General features: G+C 33.3%; 3 protein-coding genes across 6 annotated transcripts; 1 reads left to right on the forward strand and 2 right to left on the reverse strand.

Annotated features, from left to right (window-relative positions):
* Positions 1–4,378: 4,378 nt before the first annotated feature.
* LOC102611778 (uncharacterized) lies at positions 4,379–7,139 on the reverse strand. Its single transcript, XM_006479646.3, has 2 exons — positions 6,201–7,139; positions 4,379–4,980 (listed from the first exon to the last, which is right to left on the reverse strand). The coding sequence occupies exons 1-2, from the start codon at positions 7,035–7,037 to the stop codon at positions 4,567–4,569; spliced, it is 1,251 nt and encodes a 416-aa protein (XP_006479709.1). The 5' UTR covers positions 7,038–7,139; the 3' UTR covers positions 4,379–4,566.
* Positions 7,140–9,572: 2,433 nt separating this feature from the next.
* Positions 9,573–14,124, forward strand: LOC102612066 (N-terminal acetyltransferase B complex catalytic subunit NAA20). The gene is made up of 6 exons (XM_006479647.4): positions 9,573–9,791; positions 9,883–9,973; positions 10,498–10,630; positions 10,766–10,835; positions 13,439–13,499; positions 13,594–14,124. Exons 1-6 carry the CDS (start codon positions 9,588–9,590, stop codon positions 13,683–13,685), a joined length of 651 nt encoding a protein of 216 aa, XP_006479710.2. The 5' UTR covers positions 9,573–9,587; the 3' UTR covers positions 13,686–14,124.
* A 2,581-nt stretch (positions 14,125–16,705) lies between these two features.
* On the reverse strand, positions 16,706–23,126 carry LOC102620281 (ent-copalyl diphosphate synthase 1). Of its 4 annotated transcripts, none has more exons than XM_025098254.2 (15): positions 22,897–23,126; positions 22,243–22,329; positions 21,975–22,051; positions 21,533–21,842; positions 21,258–21,441; positions 20,887–21,101; positions 20,612–20,732; positions 20,408–20,520; positions 20,059–20,282; positions 19,505–19,620; positions 18,963–19,061; positions 18,625–18,876; positions 18,027–18,153; positions 17,460–17,654; positions 16,706–17,122 (listed from the first exon to the last, which is right to left on the reverse strand). In XM_025098254.2, exons 1-15 carry the CDS (start codon positions 22,994–22,996, stop codon positions 16,886–16,888), a joined length of 2,457 nt encoding a protein of 818 aa, XP_024954022.2. In that variant the 5' UTR covers positions 22,997–23,126; the 3' UTR covers positions 16,706–16,885. The 4 variants fall into 4 exon arrangements, with proteins under 4 accessions (XP_024954022.2, XP_006480099.3, XP_024954021.2 ...); XM_006480036.3 differs by having other exon boundaries at positions 21,975–22,060; XM_025098253.2 differs by having other exon boundaries at positions 22,240–22,329.
* Positions 23,127–24,235: the final 1,109 nt, after the last annotated feature.

Genomic DNA, 24,235 nt, shown 5'->3' on the forward strand with positions numbered 1-24,235 from the left:
TATGTTGTCAATTGGCAAAAGCCCTAAGCCCCTCAACTAGTGACTGTGATACACCTTGATAACAATTAGGGATGGTAATTGGACTTGCAACTGGGCAACTTGCTATGGATTTTTATTTTTCTTAAATCTATAGATAATTTGTGATTTTTTCTGTGTTTTCACTTTTAACCTCACAAATATTAAAAATAACACACAAAAATTTAAATTATATTACTCAAAATATAAATCTATAATGGTATCTTAAAAACCCGCATAAATTACTCAATTTTAGATTTTATCAATGTAAATGAGAAATTAAAGTTTCAACATTAAAATAAATATAGAAAATATATCAATAGAATACTAAATGTCTATGTCGTGGAACCTCCTCATCACATCACTAAGATTAATGCATTGCTGCATCTTTTAATCAATATATAAGTATTGTCCACAAAATTAACAAGCAAAAGCCTTACTTCATCTTTTAATCAATAGACAAGTATTGCCAACAATCTTAACAAGTAGATTTTGGACAACTACCATTAACAATCAATTAAACAAATAAAAACTCAACTTTAATAAGTAATCATTGGGTTCAAGTTATTAAAGCAAAACAAGTAAAATTAATCAAAATTAAATTAAATATTAATAATATTAAACTTGAAAGTTATAAAATTTTTACTTATTAAAAGCTTATTTTGTGTGTGTGTGTGCATACATACTGCTGTGCAAATTTTATTGAACTCGCAAGTACACAAATCTATTGTAGAATAGATTAATTGTGACGAATGTCGATCCCACAAGGAGGTGGATTTTAATTGTGTGTAGAATTAATTTTCTAACTGGGTGGTTGGATTTGTGGTGAAAGTGATTTGGAATATTCTAAAACTTAAATTAAAATGGCGAGAATAAATTGAAGAGAAATATTATAATTGAAGCGCTTGGGTATCTTGATCCGCATCAACATGACAACATGCACCATTGGCTAAATATTCCTTATTAGTGCCAATTATATCATGAGGGGGGAATCCACACCTCATGAACCACACTCTAATCAATATGGTGCTAAGGGCTTATCGTGCCAAATAATAATAATCTTATAATAGGGAGCCGGTGAAACTATGACGGTATCTATACAAGATTATTACTATTTGTCAACGAAAAGTCAAAATATCCACAATAATTAGAGGGGAAGAGAAAGTAAATTTACCAAATAAAGCTCATGACACATGTTGAGACTTCACCTTCAACCCAAGCTTGAAAGAAAATTAGCTACTCATAATTGAACTAGGGGCAAAATAGAAATTTATTAAAATACGTAGAAAATACAATATGGAGAAGGAATTACAAAAAATGGATTCAGAGATGCCAAATTAGGGGGGGCTCCTTTTTATAGATACATTGAGTAAATCATGACTATCGGATTAAAAACAGTTTGGACACTCAGGATTGCGCCACGTCATCAATCAACATTACGCGGTTTGACCAGGCGGTTTGAACAGTGACACGATTTGACCACGCGGTTTGAACAGTCAACCGGCTTGAACAGTGACGCTGTTTGGTTGAAAATAATCATGTGTATATGCATGTACCGTATGCGCGATTTTTGGTCCACTAACATGCTGCCACGTCACCGATCAACAGTGTATACGAATTTTGTCCAATAGAATCGTGACACCTCATCAGTCAATGTCACATCATCGATCAATGCCACGTCATCGTTCCGTATGTGTGAATAGTGTCGTGAACAGTAACATGAACAGTATCGTACATGTGAACAACGATATTTTTCCTTTTATGTTCCTCCTAAGGTTTTCGACTGTCTTGAGTTCAAAAGTGATGTCCGTTTCGCCGTCTGATTTCTTGTTTATTGTAAAATGACCATGATGCCTCTAAAATACTTAATTAAAATAAAACACACATAATTAAATTACAAGAGACTAAAATACATAAAAATAGAAGTGTTAGTAAGACTTGAAATGTAAAATGACGATTTTCTCTTTTATAAATATACATTTTCTAACACTCAACACATACATATACATGTACATATTAGATTAGAGATAATCAAAAGTTAGAATTAAAGCTGACATGGCATATTTTTATTTTAAAAATTAATAAATTAATATGGATAAATTAAATATTTCCTAATTCTTCTCACTCTTACTTTACGTTTCTTCTTTATTCTTTCACCAAACAAGTTTTGCCTTGCTCATTTTTACTTTCAATCTTGAAACCCATATCTAGATTTATTTTTTTCACACAACGATTTCACATAATACACCAATGCCCATGAAACTCAGCGAAATGCAATGCCTCCAAATTTTACAACGTTAGGTTTGACAATTAGTAGTGCGCAACATCTCGCAGTCGTTGAATGAAAGTAATTGAGCAAATTAAATAATTGACTCCTTAAACATTCTTCATAAGTTAATGGACGCGATATGAACCATGAATTATAAATCCGGCTATGATTAAAATCAATGAAATATAACACAAGAAGTTATTGTGATGGTGATTGAATTTTTTTGGGATTGTTTTATTAGTCTTCACCGATCAGAATTTGTATTCCTCATGAATAGTGCTAGTGTGTGCGCGCGCACGTGTGTGTGTGTGTATATATAACGCAACACCTTAGAATTTGTATTCCTCATTTTTTTTAAAGTACGAACAAGTTAAACCATACGATTTAATGGAGTTATTTTTTAATGTACTATAAAATCATGTCCTTAAAACTGACTCTATTAAACCACATATCTTAAAAATATGTTTTTACTAAAAGAAAAATGAGGATGCCGGTGATAGAAAATGGTTGATATATAATAATTATTCTCTAATGATGACATCCTACGAATAAATAAATAAATAAAACACATATTTCAATACAATGAATAAACAAAAAATATAGTCTCTAATATTTTTTTTTTTTTAATTTTAATGGACATCCTTACTTTGTTAGCTTTCACTGGAGAATGACTCTCTCCCTGTCTACACACACATACAAGGAGCTTGAAAGTTTTTAATATAATAACTTTAGTTATTATATTTAATATAACTTTAATATATTTAGCTTTCATTGTAGTGAGTTAAGTTAGGTTTAGAAATGTCGAAAACTATGTCACGTAATAACTTTAGTTTACATATACTTATGATTAAAATTTTTAATATAATTTATGATTAAAATTTAAAATATAAATAATTAAAAAAAATGCGAGTCTTAGATACCAGCTCAGTTTTTTTTTCTCAGTCTTATCCATAACGAGTTTCTTTGTGTGGGTTGAGGGATAAAAAGCTTGAAAATAGATATCAAAATACAAATTTTATTCCAATCTTAAATTATCCTGAGCCTGCACTTTAGTAAGAAAGCGACAAAAATTTCCCTGTATTGGGCCCTTGTGAATTGTGTGAGAACCAATATTAAGGCTAAAACAATTTCAAATAAATTTGAGTTTAATCAAAATACATTATAATCATGTTATTATTAATTTTAATTTAATAACTAAAATATTATAGTTGTTAATTTATTATTATACATAATACACTTTGCAATATTTAAACACTTTATGATGTTTCTATAAAATTTAATTTTTTTAATACCGTATATATTAATTTGTTAATACCTACAAATGTAAAATAATTAAACTTAAAAATTCTACCATTCAATCGGTCAATAATATGACATGCAATCAATTTCTGAAGGTTTACACGACAGGACATACATATTACTTAAGCATGTTAGACCCGTCATATATAATGGAGTTATAAACGACAGTCATACACATTTTTACGCTGGTGTAAAAGTTGTACAGCAAATCATCTTTTTCTTGAAACACATGGAGGACTTGTCATACAAACATATTAACGAAATATCATATTATCATTTTTTTTGACATAATCTTCTCTCTGCAGTTAGAATCTTATGACATGTAATCTTGTCTGTGGATATACAAACGACATATCATACATCTTTCTATAACTTTACTACAGACCATATTTATATAAATTTTCATTTATTAATTTTATTACATAAATAAAATAATTATAAATATCCTAAAATTAATAAAAATAATACTAACATATTTAATTAGTTCCACATAATAAATGTGAGCAAATGTGAAATATTAATTTTTCGAATTGTTTGCATTGGATCAAGTGAACCTAAATATATAAATTTTTTTGGCAAAACATTCAATGCAGAACCCATAAAGAAAGAATAATGCTAGGCATTATAACATTTAAGTCTCAATAATTTTATAAATTAAAAAATCTATCATCTAATAAATGAATGACACATGTCACTAGAATTCAAATTAGAACCCAAATATTGAATCCCTAAAATTATTGACAAAGAAAGTATATTTCTTCATACAAAAAATAAACAAGATAACAGAAAAGTACATCCACTGATAAGTTCACTGAATATTTCTTAATAAGCTTATCATGCAGTGACATTCTTTTCTTACATCATCGTTTTTCTGCACCACAGAATCAATTCAAGTGAAAAAAGAGAGAGGCAAATCATCATTTATTTCAAAAACATTACATTGCATTAGGAAGCCCTATGGAGACTTTTTACACAAATGATAACTAGCTCTCTTTTGGTGCAGGCATTAACCGAAGCCTTTCCTCTGAGGATTGATTACTACCAGATATCGTCTCTTCTGCTAGTAGAGACTGTAAGTCGCTGCCATTTGCCAGGCTGTTGAATTCAACTGCTTTGGAGGGCATTGTTGGATAGCGTCGTTGGCAAAAGGTCATCAATCTCTTAACTGATTGCAGGTACTTGCGAGTCGTCTCATCATTCATAATATGGGCCACACTGTTGGTATAAATCTTCTCACGGGCTGAACGTTCATGGATACCAACCATAGTGACACCAATAGGCCATGGTGCATTACCAATGGCCAACCTAATATAATGGTCCATAGCAGCTAAGTAGTCTCGCTTCATGCAGCAGTTAACCATCAACATCAATGCTTGACGAATGTCATCAGGAAGAACCTGTGAACAAACATTAATGCACCACTATTCAGTATACAAATTAAAATTCTACATATATGTAGTAACACAACATATATGAACACAACTGGATAGAGCCAAAGACATCACAATATATATGCATCATGCAACTTAATGAAATGGTCCATAAAAAAAAAAAAAAAAAATCAGTGACTGTCAGTAAAGAATGGGAGATGATCCACCAAGGCCTTAAGCCGAGGAAGCTGCTTCCCCAGAAGACGAATAAAAGACAAGAAATAATTGGGTGGTAGTTAGTATATGAACTGCCGAGACCAAAGATTGGATAAAAGATTTGTGGCCTTGACCACTTCTGGCTTAACGGGTTTAGCTATGCAGTAACTTTTAGGTTAATGTGATAGCAACCATCTCCTTTAAGCACATGGCTGTGACAATTGGATCAATAAAACAATACAAAATGAAAAAAGACTAAACAAGGAGAAAAGTGGAAGCAGCAAGAAAACACTGATTTCAAGTCCTAAAACATTCAAGCATCTTACGAAATACAGATCAGGGGACCTACGGAGCTACAGCTTTGTCTTATACAATTGCTATTGGATATACCATGTCCATCATTATTCTTCATGTTTTATGAGCTATATCCATAAAATTTAGCCAAGAAACTAAAGATAAAAACATGACACTACCTGTACACTTCCAACTAAGTTTTGACTGTTGAACAAATTAGCTATGGAGCCTTGGTCAGTCAAATTAAGACTATTTATGCTCGTTTGAGTCAATGGTTCGGCATATAGTAACAGAAGAGCCCCATAAAGCATAAATATATGATCAATTAAGGTTAGAGTTCATAAGCACCAAACATATGTTATTCTCTTCAACTTGTAGAATTTTAAGCGGTCTTGCGCCCCAACAACTTTTGCAAGATTTGACTTCCACGGTTTAACAAGAAAATTTACACCTCATTAGATTAGTTAAGATATGACTCATGAATAGCCACAAGAGTTTCAGCTACTCTAAGAAGTGTTAAACGACTCTTATATTCAATTTGAAACCCTGCCTAACTATCTCTGGTCACAGATAGTCTGATTCAATAATCCCATGGTTTGTACAGCAACAATAACAATAAAATACTATACTAACAAGTTCTAGGATGCCATACATCAAAAAGATTTATCGATAGTAAGGACACCATAACAAATACACACAGAACAGATAGAACGTGTAATGCAACATTGGAAACATACCTTCTTCCTGCAAAACTTGAACAGCGGATTCAAGTATCTTGCACACTGCTTAAAAGTAGCCACCATAGACTTCCCTTTTGCCGTCCTTTTCTCAGCTTCCGGCATCTCATTCAATTCCTGATTCCATTCATTCAATAACCTCTTAAAAAAAACCAGAATCTTATCTTCCTCACACAATTCATCAAAATTGGCCTTCATTCTCTTCAAATCCTTATCCATATCAACGCCACTGGACCCCCCATCGGCGCTCAGCTCCTCATCTCCACCGCCCCCTTCTCCATCCTCTCCTCCGCCTTCTTCCCGATCTTTCCTCTTCCTCTCGCTCAAAATTCCCGTCTTCTGCCGCTTCCTCAACTCCACAATATCGCGGAGAAAATCATTAGTTTGACCTTCGGTCATATCACTGTCCACCTCGAAGAGCCCCGCCTTTAAGACGTATTTAAGCCGCTCAAGCCGAGCATCGTCATCTTCGCCAAAGAGAGTGATCGGTTGTTTTAGTAAACGTAGCCTTCGGATGACTTCTTGCTTTGGGAGGTTTAAATTGTCAATGTTCTGCTCGTTGGTTAGGGTTTTGGTTGCGGTAGCGCTAGCGCCGGAGGCGGTGGTTGCGGTGGTGGTTCTGGCGGATGATACAGAGTTCGAATTGGCGGAAGACGCGGTTGAATTGTGGGAGTTATTTTGCCGGAGGAGTTTGGCTTCCTGTTCTCGTTTTTCTTGTTCCCGTAGCTTTTGGATTTGTTTCTGCTCGATCTCAGAGCGCTTGAAGACTCGCCTCCCTCCAGTTTCTTCGGCTAGACCCTGGCGTTTCCTGAGCAATTCTTGTTTGAGAAGATCCATTTTCGAGGGTTCGATTAATTTGCACTTCACAGAGATGGGGTTTGTGACTTTGTGTTGTATCTTTGTACCTTCGGAATATGGATTATGGCCTATATTCAATATCGACGGATCCAAGTCGGGTTAGTTAACGCATTCGGTTAATATACCGGTGCATGTTGCATCACGTGCGACTCCACTTCTGACGTGAAAATAATTTATAATTAATAGGCGGGGCTCCTATGTTTTACAATTTTCCAAACTTTTTTTTTCTTTTTTGTTGATTTTTCTCAAGTCTGGAGTCTGAATTCGAGTTTCAGATAGGTGCATTAATTAATAAACATGCATATAGGATTTGTTTTAAGGGAGATAATTAAACACAACTTTGACATAACCCTCTTAAAGAAATATCAATATATTTAGGAGTAGCTGTTTTATATTCCAAAATATTTTAAGAATTTGCAGCATCCTTAAACATAAAGAAAATGATGTTTATACTTAGATGGCGTTTTTTTTTTAACTTAGTGACTTAAAGTGACTTAACTTAATTAATTAAGTTAATTAGAAGTGTTTATTTTATAACTTAATGAGACTTTTTTGATAATTTTAACTTAATAAAATAGTCAATTTTTTTGACTTTTTACTTAATGGAGAAATCTTAATTAAGTCAATTACTTGTTAATGTCAAAAATATCTCTGCTTTATAATTTATTTTTCATGTCTATCCCAAAACTCACCCATAGACATTTACCCCACATAAAATATCCATGTTTTTTTCTTTCTTATATTATATACGATAAAATTTAAAATTTATGGTATTTTATATATTAAAATTCTAAAATAATTATGTATTAACTTGAATACAATTTTACTTATAAATGTTAAAATATTATGGTATTTAATATATTATTTATTTGACATTCAAATTTAATAAGGATACAAATGTAAAAGTATATATTTTCAGTTTTTTAAGTTAAAAAAACAACTTAATACTTATTTTCTGAGATTCAAACGAAAAAACATACATATTATTCAGATTCAGATATTCAGATCTATTAAGAATTCAGACTAATTCAGGTCTATTCATAATTCAGGCAAAAAAACAAACGCCACCATAGTCAAATCCCAAAATCCCAACATAGTTAAAATATATTGTTTTTATTTAAGCAATATCAAATAAGGAAAAAAAGATTTCTTATTTACTTCAGATCTTCAACCATAAAGTAATAAATAAAAATACAAATATATGTAAGTTTCTTGAGTTTAATTAATTATCCCAATTATTTTATGAGTGTAAGAGACTTCTCTTAAACTCTTGAGATTTTTTTATGCTATAATAATCTCAATTATTTTATAATAAATTCAATCATAAAATTCTTGAAAAAAATTTTAAATCCAAAGTTTAACTTACAACAGTGGTTAGAATAGCTTGAAAAGATGCTTTGGACGTGAGTTAGGAGTTTGAAAAGCATATTTATTAGCATGTTTCTAAAATAAATTTTAATAACTGTGTTATGCATGATAATTTAGTTCTTAAAGACATAAATTGATAAATTTGGTAAATATTAGATGATTTAATGGTGAACTAATGTAAATAACTGAATGTTTAAACAATCAACAATGTACAAATGGGAAGCATGGGCTGTGGCACTGTTGTCGCTTGGCTGGGGTTGTTGCGCAGTGGTGCGGTGGGCTTTGATCGGGAGTCCAAGTTATGTGGCTTGGGTTGATCTTGAATTAGTATTGTTTTTTTTTTTTAATTTTAATAATGAGCTAAAACTATGTCGTATTTCGTATTTTATTTTCAAAATCAAAATTGTTTCGTTCTGGTCAATATTGAGATTTGACTCGATGAGAATATGAGCATTCTAAATTTAAAGAAGCTCTGTTATTGTTAAGTGTAAAAGAGACGAATTAAAGACAAGCGATGAATTGAAATTAAACATCTATGGCCGCCTTGCACAATTATACCAATACCAATACTCATAACACCCCGTTGCAATTTATAAGAAGCTTAACAAAAGAAATCCAAAAAAAGAAAAAGAAAAAAGGTAGACCTCTTAGATCACCAACAGTATAAACAGATGCAATGTAAATATGCCCCTCAAAATTCCTCATAAAGCCACTTATTCATTGAAATTACCTAAATAACTTAAGACAAATTAATTATTTTTTTAAATGAATATTAATTAAACACTTCCAAACAAGTGATACCCACCCCATTTCATCATTTATATTTATATTTTAAATTTTATTTAAAAAGTATTTTTTAAATAACATTATTAGAGTTTTGAATTATGGAGATATAAATAATATAATAAGAAGAAGAAAAAATTAAAGATTTTAGGATTTTTATATATTTTATAATAAAAACTTAAGATTGATACTTTTTTATTGTGAAATTTTGTGGGTAATTAATCTAAGAGATACCTTAGGGAATAAACATTAAAGGAGGTGTTATAAGAATTTTACGGGGGTGCTAAAAGCTCCACTCAATAACTAACAAAGCAGGCCAAAACTTATTACCCGACCCGTGATTATTTGGTCTAATTGCTTGAACTACATGCAATTGTAATGGGCCATCACCGATCGTGCAAAAACGGTTTATGGAAGCCAATCGGAGTTACCATTTCTTATCTGGCCGTCCCGTTTAACGTCAGTTTCCGAGCTCGAAGTTTCTTTGTCCCAAATTCCAGAAAGATGACGACGATTCGCAGATTTTGCTGCAACGATCTTCTCCGTTTCACCTCTGTTAATCTTGACCACCTCACTGAAACTGTAAGTTGTTCTTCTTTTGACGATTGTAATCGTTCAGGTTTTAGTGATATCAATATCTTGTTATTTCTTTGAATGCGAATAACCGTTGCAGTTCAATATGTCATTCTACATGACTTATTTGGCAAGATGGCCCGATTATTTCCACGTCGCCGAAGGCCCTGGCAACCGGATCATGGGTTACAGTACGCGCTTCAACCCATTTCTCTCTCTCTCTCTCTCTCTTTTCAAATTTTGTTTATTTATTTTTAACATTCCTCATAATAGGTTCTTGTTACTATAGCGTCTGCTTTCGCAAATAGATTATGGTAGTCGTTTCTATTTATTTATTCATTTTTAAGAAAATGAAAATTCACGGTTATACTGAGGTGAATGGTCACTTGTACTGGCATTGGTGAAGAATTAGTTGTCACTTCTAATTTCATTTGCTTGCTTCTGGTATCTTCTCTGAGAAAAGTAGCATGTAAACAAATTACATTGATGGAGAATAATCAGTGAAGTAACATGTTTTGGTGTCAGTTGATGGGCAAGTGGTGTTTGTCTGTTCATCTGTTACATTAAGAGGCGTTTTAGTTATAAGAGAACATGGATTTTGCTGCCTTTCTGTTCTAATTGTCGATGGTTACATCTTTTTTCTTTAATCTCATTCAGAATGTTCCTACAAACTGGTTAAAGGCTATTGAAATCTAATTTATGTTAATCCTTGTAGTTATGGGAAAAGTTGAAGGACAGGGTGAATCTTGGCATGGTCATGTTACTGCAGTAACAGTTTCTCCAGAATACCGCAGGCAGCAACTGGCCAAGAAACTTATGAACCTGCTAGAAGACATCAGTGACAAGATGTAAGAAGGCTAAACATAGAATAAAAAAAGAAATGCATACACACACTTGCACAGAAAGAAAATGCCAGAGGAATTTAGGTCTACTGTAATATTGTAATTCCACTTTTCTTATTGATAATAACTTTCTCTTTGCAGTGATAAGGCTTACTTTGTGGATCTTTTTGTGAGAGCTTCAAACACACCGGCCATAAAAATGTATGAAAAGGTACGAGTTTTCCTATTTCTTCTTCCTTTTTGGTCATTTAGTATAATATCATTTTCTTTCTTATTAGTGTAAAATGTCTGTAATTCAATACTTACCATTTTGCTGGGAACTAAAAACTTATCTTTAGGTGTTGCTTGTCAATTTTTTATTTTATTTTTTGTGTACTCAAATTCCTGTGCAGCATATATTCATTTAGTCTCAGGTCTTGTTTAAATCTTTGAAGAAATAAGAATTGCACATCGTAATCATTAAACACTTATAGCTTCGATAATTTAAATCTTCCCAAAATGTGTCGTATCATATTTGGATGGAAGTGGCAGAGGATTCCATGCAGGCATGAGGTTTATTGACAAAAAGAAGAAGTATAACAACAAATTAAATATGGTGGCATGAGATTCACCGGTAGCATTTTACACATTTGAGGATCCTTAAATGTACAACAACTAGTATATTAACATACATAAATTCTCATGTGCATAAAGAAATCTCACATAAATTGAAGTGGAACATTGAATGATTACTTGGTTTAGTTAGTTTTGGATAAGCAACAGGAGGAATGTATAAATTTATTGCTGAAGTGGCAAGAGCAAGACTGATTTTGTTGATAACAGGCCTACAGTTTGCCACAAATAAATCATGAATACATAAACAACACTGGAAACTTGTTATGACTGAGGTACCATATTATCAGTTTTAAGAATACAGGCTTGGTCAATGTTTTAGGCGACCCTAAAAATATGCATCTGCTGGATAGTATCAACTGTCTCATGAAGGGCCTATGTATATACTTCTCTTCTGTTTCGCTGAAAAATACGATAGTATTGATCATGCTTCCGTTCAACGCCACCCCAGCACTTCATGTTCTTGTTTAACAAACTTGTGCTTGTGCTTTGTCATGAATAAGCGCACATGCTTGATTTTGGAAATAGGACTGCTTAACGCACTTGGACTCCCTTGAAGCAGGTCAACGCACATTCATCATTTCACTTTCTGCTTAATACAGTCTTGAACGAGGATAGTACCACTAGGAAAACAAATAAAGACTACTAATACTGAAAAGGGAATCCAATTAGAGATAATCTGCCCATGAACTTGATGGTAAAGATGAAATAGGGAGGCAAGTCATCTCCATCTTGGACATTTCTTTCTTGTTCAATGCGGCATGAATCATCAACCGCATTCAAGAGTGGTGATTCTTTGAAGTCCAAGAATGTTACTGAGCAAAGGTTTGTTCTGACCTATTGGTCCACTGTGGCCAACAGGCCAACTTAATTACCCTTAGGGCACGCTGTTACATGCCGCCCAAATTTTCAGCTAGGTACCTAAGTCAAGTTGTGCTGGCTTGGCTTGATTAAGTTCTATCTCTAACACATTCTTTACTTGTACATGGCTAACAAATATCTAGATATTGCTAGAGTGTTGTAGCATGTCGCTTGTACATAGAATGCTATAGATCAATCCAGGTCTTGCTAGAAATGGGAGCTCTCTCCAAACCATGAACTCTTTAGAGTTAGAAGACTCTAGAACTAGGTAAGCCTTCCTATAAATAAGGCATGACAGTTGGCATTTCATGCCAAAGCAAGCAAGCAAAATTGTAAGCAATCTCTCAAAACTCTCTTGTAACACACACTCTTGTGAATACAAACTCTCTCTTTGGCTCAATTGGCCGCTCATCTCTCTAGCTCTTCCACAAGTATTCTAGTATAGCTAATCAAGAAGTTCAAGGCTTACTTAGTGACTTTCGGGCTAAAGTTTTGTAAGTGCCACACAAGTGTGCTGTGCAAAATACTCATCCCTTGACAATATGGTAACTTGTATTACACTTTATTGTATTGAATTAAAACACTATACTTATGCAAACCCATGTTTGGCAGTAATTTCTAATTAACATTGCACTACATTTAGAAGGTAGTTACTGCAATGAAAGGAGAATAAAATAAATACATGGTGTAGGGTTTAAGCTGTATTGTATTAAAACATTGTTCATATTTCAAATTATTATTCAATAATCTGTAATAAAATTTATTTTTTAAATATGATTTTATATTTGTATTTAAATATAATTTAAAAAATAAAAAATAAAATATTAATAAATAAATTTAATAAATAAATGATAATACATTTAAATTATAAAATTTCATTTATATTATAATAACTAATATATAAAAATAATTATTTATAAGTAATTAAAAAATTAATAGTTTGAATAATATCAATTTAATTTTAATACTAATATAAAATAATATTACAAGATAGTATTATATTATATAATACAGTTCATACAATATCAAATATTGTATTACATTACAACTTAGAGCAATACATCCTGATGCAATACAGTGAGCTAAACATACCTGTATTGAGCAAGTGCTGGTGTCCACCTTCTTATCATGTTCTGGTGGTAGACATGGCAGAGATTTTGAATGCTTTGTGCATGAAGTTATGGGCTATATAATAGTTGGTTCAGCAAGATCAACCGGTTTAAAATGAACTGATTTTTTCTTTAATGCCAATTATCATGATTATGCTTTTCTGTCCTCATCCCTGTATTCGAGAATATTATGATGCTCATTGTATCCTTCCATTTTTCCTCTTTTTATCAGCTCGGATATGTAATCTATAGACGGGTTCTACGCTATTATTCTGGGGAAGAAGATGGGTTAGGTGAGTTTCGTGTCCAACTGTGGCATACAGATTTTGTTTAATTCAAAGTGTGTGGCATCTGTTTTTGATAATTGAATGGTTGTGTTGTTTACAGATATGAGGAAAGCATTATCTCGAGATGTTGAAAAGAAATCCATCATTCCCCTCAAACGGCCAGTCACACCCGATGAGTTAGAGTATGATTAGCTTTGTTTTCCATGTTTTTTTCTGCCAAGTCAACTTGATGAACACTTGCAACTTGCATGTAATTTTGGAAATGCAGAGGTTTTAGGCATATTATGTAAGTGTGATATTTGGGATCGTATTTCCTACAAATACCTTGTCAGCTTCAGAAGGTTGACTTATTTTTACTTCTGTTTCCAAGTCAAGACAGCATTGTCTATTGCACGTGCATATTGCTGACAGAATATTGGACGAAGGATCCTTGAGAACGTTGACTTACTTTTACTTCTGTTTCCAAGTCAAGACAGCATTATCTATTGCATGTGCATATTGCTGACAGAATATTGGACGTAGGATCCGATTAAGTTTTCTTGTACTCCAGTTTTCAATTCTCTCACAGGTCATCTGGTGTGGCTCTTTGATCTTTTCATGTGATCCTATGCATTTGGATGTTTAACGTTAATTCTGGTGTGGCTCTTTGATCTCTTCATGTGATCGTATGTTTACAGGTCATGCAAAAAAAACAACTCAAGGATGTTGTCTTTTTAATCCATAATTTGGATACATTCCCAAAAGGAGCTGAAAAAATGATTTTCAACTGGGTTCTAGTCGTGTGGCTGATATATCCCATGATGAAACCAATTTGCTGGCCACATTTTTTCTCTTATATTTTCTTTTAAACAATGCCAATCGTCAAAAAATTTTGACCACCGAATTCTGACTTCTTCAATCCAGGAATTTATCTGGCATAATATTATGTTTAACAAGATAGTAAAGTGAAACATCAGATATTTGCTCACTCCTCTTAACCTGACCACAATGGTAGACCCCGCCTCAGGGTTTTTATCCTGTGCATTTATTTTGAACTGATGATGGCAAATGCTGCTGGGGTGGCCCCCAAGTCAATTGCCTGTTGGCCGCTTGAAGAGAAAAGAAACAAGGTAGAAATTAACTGAAAGGGGCTCACGTGCTCTCGGCCTAATTCAGAAATGAACCAAACTTCAAGGTAACAAAAAGCAGGGATGGTTTATGGAGAGTGGAGGTGTGCGTTGCCAAAATGGGTTTATGTCCAAACCAGCAAGTCATGCAAATTGGTTTGGCCACTGATTCTGATTGCTTTCATTCATGTCTTGTCTACTTTATCATTGAAATTCCCCATTCCTATCTGACATGGCCAAATGAAATAATAATTCCACCTCCAATCCCACATAGTCATTTGCTTTCTGGCTTGCCCTTTTCATGATTTCATTATCCCAATATATGCCAAAACCAAACAGAGATTATGATGCCAACCACAAGGTCTCCCCTTTTGTGTGTCTTGATTGATGAGTAGGTCTGCTTTTGAATTGCTGAATCCTCTTATTGTAATGCTAGAATAAAACATGGCCACATCATTGTGCACGACTGACAAAATATATGATTCGGCTTGGGGGTTTCAATATTCCATGTCTATTACTTTTAGCTGCCCCTGGAAATCAATGGGAGACCCAAGTTCGATAAAAAAAGAAAAATATTTGGTGTAGAGAAAGATAAGAGAAAGATGAGAGAAATAAAGAAGAAAAGAAAAGAGAGAGAGTGGGTGGGTAGAGAGAGAGAAGACAAATTTCTCTCATTTTTCTCTACACCTAACACTAATTATAAAAGAAGAATATGTTATGGGAAATTATTCATTTTTTTTTATCTTGGGTAAAAGCTCGTTTAGTCCCTATATTTTGAAGTTAGTGCCCGTTTAGTTCCTATATTTTTAAAAATACCTCAAATCATCCCTACCATTAAATTATTGACACTTTTGCCATTATCTTTTGTTCCTTTTAACTTATTTTTATAATATTACCCTATTATAATAATTTTTTAGACATTATTAAAAAGAAAAAAATAACCCTATTATAATAATTTTTTAGACATTATTAAAAAGAAAAAAATAACCCTATTATAATAATTTTTTTAGACATTATTAAAAAAAAATTACCAGTTTAATACCAAAAAATAAAATAAAATAAAATATATATATATTAATTTTTGTGGAACACACTCTTGAGTTAAAATATTAATTTTTCTAAAAAATTGATAATGTAATTTTTTACGATATTAATTTTTTAGACATACGTGAGCTTCCACAAAAATTAATATATACCTTTTTTGTTTTTATTTTATTTTTGAGTTTAATTTGATAATTTAATTTTTTATTAATATCCAAAAAAGAAACATTATTGTAAAAATGTAATATTGTAAAAGCAAATTAAAAATAATAAAAAATAATGACATAAGTGTCAATATTTAGTAGTAGGGATGTTTTGAGGTGTTTTTAAAAATACAGGGACTAATGGACACTAACCTCATAATATAGGGATTAAACAAGCTTTTACCCTTTTATCTTTAATAATCACTCGTTTAATGTATTGGTACAGCAGTTTGTTGATATATATACATAAGTTGGTCCACTGGTTTAGGCCACCGGTTTCATAAGTGCAATTCATGATTCAAAATTTTTTGGTGGTTGATACAATTCAAACAAGTAGTGGTGTACCGAAAGATAAAAACTCAGAAGTGGAGGGGAATTAGGAACTCATCTAATTGCGTCATCAAATCTCTATATATGGGACTCGATTTCGCTGAGTGAGTTAATGGCTGCGTGAATTAATTGAATCCCCATTTGACGTTGAAGAGAGTGATAATCAACACCGGCCTCTTCACGTGTTATATGGTGATACTGTCTGCCATTTTTGTTCGTTGACTGCACACTTAATAGGAAGCTATTGCATTTGCACAGCACGTTCAGAAAAGGAGCCCACATCGATCCTTAACAAAAGCAACTTAACGTGGATTACCATATACGTCCACTTACTATGTTTGCACAATTCCTTGCTTTAATGGAAAATCAACTTTCAGAGAGCAGAAAGCTGGCTGTTCCATTTTGTGATTTTGTCATCTAGCTAGGCTTCAACCTTTGTTCTTGAAGCAATAATATCGCATTATACGGTCTTGGTCCTTTGAAGGATAGTGTGGCTAGCTAGTGGGATATGAATTATAAAATGGACCTTCCGTTGAAGATGTAATCATGTAACTTTATTGCATGCACTCGCTATCACTTATTATTCAAAGGAGATGTGTTTTAGTTGCTTTTTTTCTTTATTTTTTGCACATTATTAATAGACAAAAATATGCACATATATAAATGACAGGTGACATAATAATATACTACACATAATAGATAGTACAGTATATCAGATATCTACTGTCTGAAATAGTACTTTGCCAATGTGTGAGTTGATAGTCTCTGCATCGCAGTAAGCACAGTAGTAAAAACTCTTTGCCACTGTGAGAAATGTCTGCTTGACATCGGAGCCAATGCCACTTGAGGAATTTTGGAGCACTAATTGAACAAGTTCTTGCATGTCAGGCTCTACTGAGAGGGCGGTGATTCTATTATTACCAATATTGTTGTTGCGATTGACTTGTACCTGAAGAAAAAAGCAAATAATGGTCAACAAAAGTTAGAGACCCCAACTTAATTAGTCTTTTGTAGTAGATACAATAACATGATCAAATATCGATGACCAATTTAAGATTAGCGAGCAATTAATTAAATTGGGAGTCTCCTCATGATCCACTAAGGGAGTTCGTATCTACTCATCGTCAAATATTAAGAAGGCTACAAAATTGATTTTGTTTTAGTAATATATACTTGTATTTTGGGGAATTCAAAATGACCCTTCAAATATGAAGACGGGGCTGGCTACAAATTAGCAGTTTGTCCACAACTCTTAATATATATGTATATATACAGCCTCTACTGACCTTTTGCTTATGGTAATGACCAAGTGTGTGGCATATTCTGTTGGTGAGGTAGGAGAGCCGGGCGTATTCAGGATGACACAAAAGCTCCTCCGAAAGCAAACGGCCGGCGCTTAAATTTATTGTTTGCACTAGTAGTTCTGCCACTCCCCAGTGGCTATTTCCGTCGTCTTGCCACGTTGTCAGCCACTTTTCCCACTGTAATTTTTGTATTTTCAGAGAAAATTAAAATAAACAGAAAGAGTTAAAATACATTGGAATGAGTTGTTTGGTAGTATGCAAATTTCTTGGGAAGTTCAATATTAATTGCACTAGCATGCATGCACCGATTCACAAATGCAATCCAGTTCCAGTCCCAGTAACTACTGATGCAGTGCGTGACAGAAAATTTCGGCGCGGCTACATAATTGGATACTTCATATGTACATACATACTTGTGTCCAAATTGAATTAATAGTTTTGATTTATTTGAAATTCGGTTACTTGACAACCATTGGCATTAACTGAAATGGCGTGCCTGCCGAGTAGAGCAGTTTGGAAGTAGCTAGCCAGCTAGTGCATGTTACTTACTGCCTCACGTAAATTGCCGCCAATGTCTCGGCCATTTGCCACCAGTGCATCCAATGCGATGTGATTCAGAGTCCCAAGCAATGTCTTCCCAGCAAATCTCTCTCCTTTTTTGTTCGAATCCCATCTCCTGTAAATCCACACAACGTTTCCATGTCTTTAATTAAGGGGTTACTAATTTATATATCTTCATGACTTACTGCTCACTCACAGACCAACCGTGCGTAAAAAGCATGCATTTGATGTTTGATTTAAACCTTGTAAATTTATCTATTTATTGGCAGACTTTGACTCTTGAAGCACTCCCGGTTCGGAGCCACTCCGATCCTTGGGACAAATAATCCAGCTAATAATTATTAATTCCTTCCCTACACTCTAGTGACCCGGCCCCTTCGTTGTCTTAATTTGTTGCATATGACAAATGATATCGAATGAAACAAAAAGAGAGGTGAGCTATGTACTGCGCCAGTACTTTTCATGCATAATTAATAAGTGCTCAAATTAACAAGAAACCTAACGCACAAAACAGTAAACACCAAACCCTTCCCATTAAAATTATTATTGTCATTTCTCAAAGACGAAGTAAGTTTAATTAACATACCTTCTGTTAATGTAGTCCCAAGCACTAATACAATTTCTGAATTCACGAACGAAGGCTCTCCTTTGCTTACAAGAATCCTTTTGTTTATCAAAATAAGAAGTGATGGTCTCCACCAAAACCGCTGTCTTAGCCCATGCAATCCGCTCTTGCCACCGTGCAGGCTCATATATACTGGCTGATGCCACAAAATACGCTAAGAGAAGGGCTCTTCTGGTAATCCCAAATTTGTCAAGTTTACATGCTGCGTACCACCTATGTAAACGTAACATTAATTCGTCATTGAAAATTAATTAAGCTCTGGTTTGAGATTTAATTTGCTTGTTAATTAGATTACTTACTTTTGCAAACTGTCCCATTCGGTCCGATGTACAGCTTGGCAATTATTGTAATCTAATTTTGCTAGCTCAAGGTAGACGTCATTGTTCACATAAGGCATCCTGAAAAAAGAAAAAAAGTTGCTAGCCATTAGGACATAAACTTAAATCAATAATCAAACCTTCAAATTGATTTTCTTCTCTTTGCATTTTGCTTGCCGAATAAAATTAGAGAGCCATATTTGTGCTGGCGCCGTACTATTCAGCTGTAGGTAAACAAAAGTATAATATAAGAATGAATTATTTATAATAGACACGTCTGGATTCAACAAAGGAAGAGACAACGGCAAGGACAGGAGCCAAATTTGTACCCACACTGGGTAACTTTCCTGTGGTCGTGATCTAATAAGCGGATTGCTGTTTCTGGAATTTCAGTTTGCCAAGAAAACAAAGATTCTTGGTGGGAGATTAGGACAAAATGGATGAAGAAGAAATTAAGTAATTAGTGCTTTTTTTTTTCCCCGATAATTAAAATAAGACTACTTGATGTAGAGATATATATATACCTGTAAAGAGTCTTGCCAATCCAAACGTCATCTTCGCCGCCATATTGTTCTATGTAGAGTCGGGTTTCCAATCTGGGCAAACATGCGTACCATGGTACCTCCATTGCGAAAGCCACCTGTCCACCCATCATTATTATTTAATTTATACGGTATAGCTTCTCTTTCAATGCCTAGTCAAATACAATATCCTTTGACAATAGCACTCCCATTGGAATTTGGATACCACTGCCACATGCCAAATTAGCCATTAATTCTATGAAATGGGGTTCAAGTAATTTTATCATCTCTCTCATTCATGATGTGGCGAGCCGTTTCTTAATGCTCATATTATGTCAGCACTGAAATTAAATATGGTCCCTTTTTTTCTAAATAATAGAAACGAATCGTATTATATAATAATAAAGTTATAGTAAGGGTACGGTCGAATGACTTTTAGTCTCTTTAATTTGCGAATTTGACTCCGGGAAAGGTAGAGTCAAAATTTCTACTTCAACTTCGCCCACCACCCAACATAAAAAAATTTGTGTAATGTTGAAAGGATTTTTGGACCATACCTCACCGGGCAAGTCCTTTGCTATAATCCATTTATCTAAGAGATCAGCAGCCGTTTTTGCCTTCAAATACTTGGCCGAGAATTGCTTGGCATGCCCAAGAATCTTCTCTCCAGGGAATAGCACCTGAGAAGCCCTATACAGGTTGTACACTCCGGTAACAGCTTGGGTAGACTGCCCAACAAAGCAAAAGAACTCACCGCCTTTCTCAAAATGTTCAAACGCTTCTGCAAATTTACACATCAAAAAGTAACTAAGACCACTATGCTTTTTTTTCTTTTTTGCAAAAAAATTATAATAAAATTTTGGAAAGACTGACTATTATTATTTGTTTTCCCACCCCGAAACTTACCAGCAGAAACATCATAACCATGTAACCTTAGTAGCCTGAATCCCATGGATGTGTCGTCAAGATCCTGAACCCGGGTATTTCTTGCCCAGCAAATTCCCTCTTCAGTCCAATATCTGAAATTTTAAGTAGCCTTTAGCATCTGCACTATATATATAGAGGACTAGTTACTTGTTTGATAATAATATGTAGTTGGTCAGAAATTACCTATAAACATAATCCAAACACTCTTTAATCTCTGGTTGGAAATATCTTGAAATTCCAAGGCGCTGCAACCGATCAACAGCCCAAAGATGTTCGAAAATATCCACCGGGTACACGTTTGGGACTAAATTAATTAAAATACATTTTAATATTATATCGGTGGCAAATTAGAAAGCAGACAAAATGACATTGAAAGCAAAAATGATATAATATAAAGTTATATTAGTAAAGGATAGACAAATTAGAAAAGGGATTTTTATTAATAATTATGTGTATACCTCCGCCATTGAATCTTTGGACAGCTTTTGTTAAATATTTCAAGCAATTTTCATCTTTAGTTTGCATAAGAGCATAGGCAGTGGAGGATGGGGAGAACAAAAATGAACCATCTTGGCACTGCAATTTGAGAAGCTTTTGCCAGTTAAGGTCAGGCATTCCTTCCAAACTATGGAGTAGTGTTGTGGGCACATTATGCATAATGTCCTTTGGTATCCTAACCCACATGCACAATAATTACATTACATATATGTAAAGATACAACGGACCTATAAATAAACTGTAGAAGATAAAGATGACTTTTTTACTACTTGATTTATTATATCTTATGAAATCTAAAAAGGTAACAAACATAATTATGATAGCAACATACCTTGTGAGCTTTAAATTTCTCTTGTCGTAGATCTTTTGCAAGACAGGAGAGTCATAGGGCACTTCTATGTCTAAACTGCGGGCGATTTCTAGAAGGGAAGGGAAAGCAACTTCAAAGCCGATGGGCATGTGCTCATCATTTTCATTTTCAAGCTTGGATATGTTTTCTTTAAAAAACAGCAACCCTGATGTATATTCATGATGCATGCATAGATATGTTACATACGCTACATTAATTACTCAATTATAGATAAAATTAGTTGGTTAATTAAGTACCTTTATGGCACTTATCGTGATGGATATTCCATGATTTGAGAGCAACAACACAAGCTAAAGTGTTGATCAAGCGATCGTGGGCTGAGAACAAAAGATGATCACCCCAAGAGCCATCGGGAAGTTGACTGTTGGCAATCCAATGAAGGCTTGACGGGAATTGAGGCGCACCACTGCCTTGAATATCCTCAACAAGAGCCACCCACGCGGTGTCATATGCCGATACGCTTATCTCTCCATCCTCCATGGAACCCAGCATTGACTTAATGGCATGGACACGCTCCTTTATCTCATTTGATGCACAAACCTTTGACTTAATTTTTGTCACAAAACAAAATCACATCATTACCGTATTATATAACTATATAATTAATTAATTATATCAATTTTTTTTTTAGAAAAAAAATGTTGTGTTCATTAATTAACTTTTTGTCTAATTTGTCACCTCAATTCGATCCTCTTCTATGTCATCCTCCACAATCTCTTTCCACTTTATCACTGGCAGACCATTTTGAAACACGTCTGCATATTCTGCACATCATATTAATCTTGTACTTTACATACATACATACATACATACATATATATATATCTAAACATAAGTATGCACAGTATGAGTGTGTGTGTGTGTGTGTGTATACGTATGTATGTATATATATTACGCTAAATTTAATAATAGTAACTAATTGACTGTACGTTCATCATCGTACCACCTTGGATGAGAGGTCTCGATATAGCACTGCATCTTGGCCGAACGTTAAAGTTAATTCGTTTTTCTTTAGTCTGGAACGGCCAAAAACCTATCAAAAAGAGAAAATTAAATAAATGAATTAACGTATTTTTTTAATAAGTTTATTAAAAGTCCATCTATTAGTTTAAACCGCTTTGTGGAAAACAAATAAAAATAACCTTGTTGATAAGGAAATTAATATGCCATGTTGCCGTCAAATGATAGCAATTCTGGTACATCTATGGAATATGAAAAAAGCCTTTTCACTAATAAGCCTAAAGGAAATGGTGTCCTTTACCAAACCATTAGACAGAGTTGCTTAATTAATTGTGTACCCGCTATACTAAAATGTAGACTTTCTTTTAATCAAATTAATGTGAAATTGTTAACAAAAATGAGAAAACAGGGCTAAGAAATTTAAAAAGTAATATAAAATAATAAATGATATGATGACGCGTGAATGAAATATTATTCATCAAACAAATGGCAACAAGCAAAATAGGTTATTAATTATATTCTACAGCTTGTTCTTCGTCTTCTACAGGTTGATTAGTAAACATGGCTTGTAATGGACAAATTAAAATTAAAAAAAAAAAAAAGAACTAAAGACAGGATCAAGAGAGAAGAAGAAACTTACTGGGAAGCTCAGAGTTGAAGGAGGAAGAATTAGATCGCCGGGTTCCGCTTGGAACCACTGGGTAGAAGAGGTTGGTGGAATAATAATGAGAAGACATCATGATGATAAAATTTGTTGAAGGTTGAAGATTGAGTAGGCAAAAGGGCTAAGTATTTAAAGGCAAGGAGCAAAGGCTAGAAAAGGGAAGAGGAAGAGGCAAGCGGAGAGAATCGACTTCCAGGAGATTCCCGCTATTTGGTGCATGGGATCATCCCAAAGGACCAAAACTATCGAATTGTGCTCCTGTCCTTTTCCCCTCTCTCTCTCCTTCTTTCCTTTTTCCCCCCCCTTAATTCTATCTTTCTTTTCCTTTATTTTATTTTTTTAATTATATACCATATTAAAAATTTTCATTCCAAATAATGTGGCACTTACCAAATAAATATTGTGATAATATATCCTCATTATTATTATTATTATTAGGTGGAGGGTGGGTAAAATTTAATTTGATTATATAACTCCCAACCTTCTTAGGATTCATACATAGTGTAATAATATAATTCATTCACTTGTAACTTGTGAAAATATATCAATCTCTTAATACATGACATCAAACACGTGCCATATCATTTGAAATGAAATTTTAAGATAAAATTTAATATGTCCATCGTTACTCTTATTTATCATTGAAATAAATTAACCATTTTTTTTTACAATGTCACTATTATTACCCAAATTAATTGAAATCCTTATCATAAAATTTGCACATAAGTGTTTGCTTTGTTTTAATTGATGTAAAATCTCCATCTACATGGCCTAGAAGTAATTGATTTTAAAATGATTTGATGTTTTCTTAACTTAGGAAATATACTTTTAGCATCAATGAAATATATAGATTCTTAACCAATATAAAATAATTTCTTTATATAGAGCCTCCATTCTTTACTAAATAGCACTTGTACATACCATATCGTTCGGGATAAAATTTTAAGATAAAATTTGATATGTTCGTCATTATTCTTATTTATCATATTTGGTATTGATCACATCATGTGAAATAAATTAAGAAGTTGTTTTTTTTCACAATTTCATTGTTATTACCTAAATTAAATAAAATGCTTGTCATAAAATTTGCATTTACATGGTTGCGATGTAAAATCTCCATCTACATAGCCTGGAAGTAATTGATGTTAATATGATTTGATGTTTTCTTGCTAAACTTGGGGAATATATTTTTAGCAATAATGAAAAATATAGATTCTTAACCAATATAAAATAATTTCTTTATACAGAGCCTCCATACTAGAAAATAAATTATAAATAAATTATAAGACTTAAAATATGTTTATTTGATTCCTAA

The sequence above is a fragment of the Citrus sinensis genome, chromosome 3 (genome assembly GCF_022201045.2).
Source record: "Citrus sinensis cultivar Valencia sweet orange chromosome 3, DVS_A1.0, whole genome shotgun sequence".
Classification (NCBI taxonomy): domain Eukaryota; kingdom Viridiplantae; phylum Streptophyta; class Magnoliopsida; order Sapindales; family Rutaceae; genus Citrus; species Citrus sinensis.

What these genes read in the sequence shown, in the direction of transcription:
- LOC102612066 (XM_006479647.4), top strand. Translation starts at nt 9,588, where the DNA reads ATGGGCCATCACCGATCGTGCAAAAACGGTTTATGGAAGCCAATCGGA. An exon ending in TTGACCACCTCACTGAAACT is followed by an intron (nt 9,792 to 9,882) that starts GTAAGTTGTTCT and finishes TAACCGTTGCAG; the next exon opens with TTCAATATGTCATTCTACAT. An exon ending in CAACCGGATCATGGGTTACA is followed by an intron (nt 9,974 to 10,497) that starts GTACGCGCTTCA and finishes TAATCCTTGTAG; the next exon opens with TTATGGGAAAAGTTGAAGGA.
- LOC102620281 (XM_025098251.2), bottom strand. Translation starts at nt 22,996, where the DNA reads ATGATGTCTTCTCATTATTATTCCACCAACCTCTTCTACCCAGTGGTT. An exon ending in TGGTTATGATGTTTCTGCTG is followed by an intron (nt 20,283 to 20,407) that starts GTAAGTTTCGGG and finishes GTAAATTTGCAG; the next exon opens with AAGCGTTTGAACATTTTGAG. An exon ending in ATTGGCAAGACTCTTTACAG is followed by an intron (nt 19,062 to 19,504) that starts GTATATATATAT and finishes TTCTTTTTTCAG; the next exon opens with GATGCCTTATGTGAACAATG.
- LOC102611778 (XM_006479646.3), bottom strand. Translation starts at nt 7,037, where the DNA reads ATGGATCTTCTCAAACAAGAATTGCTCAGGAAACGCCAGGGTCTAGCC. An exon ending in TCAAGTTTTGCAGGAAGAAG is followed by an intron (nt 4,981 to 6,200) that starts GTATGTTTCCAA and finishes GTTTGTTCACAG; the next exon opens with GTTCTTCCTGATGACATTCG.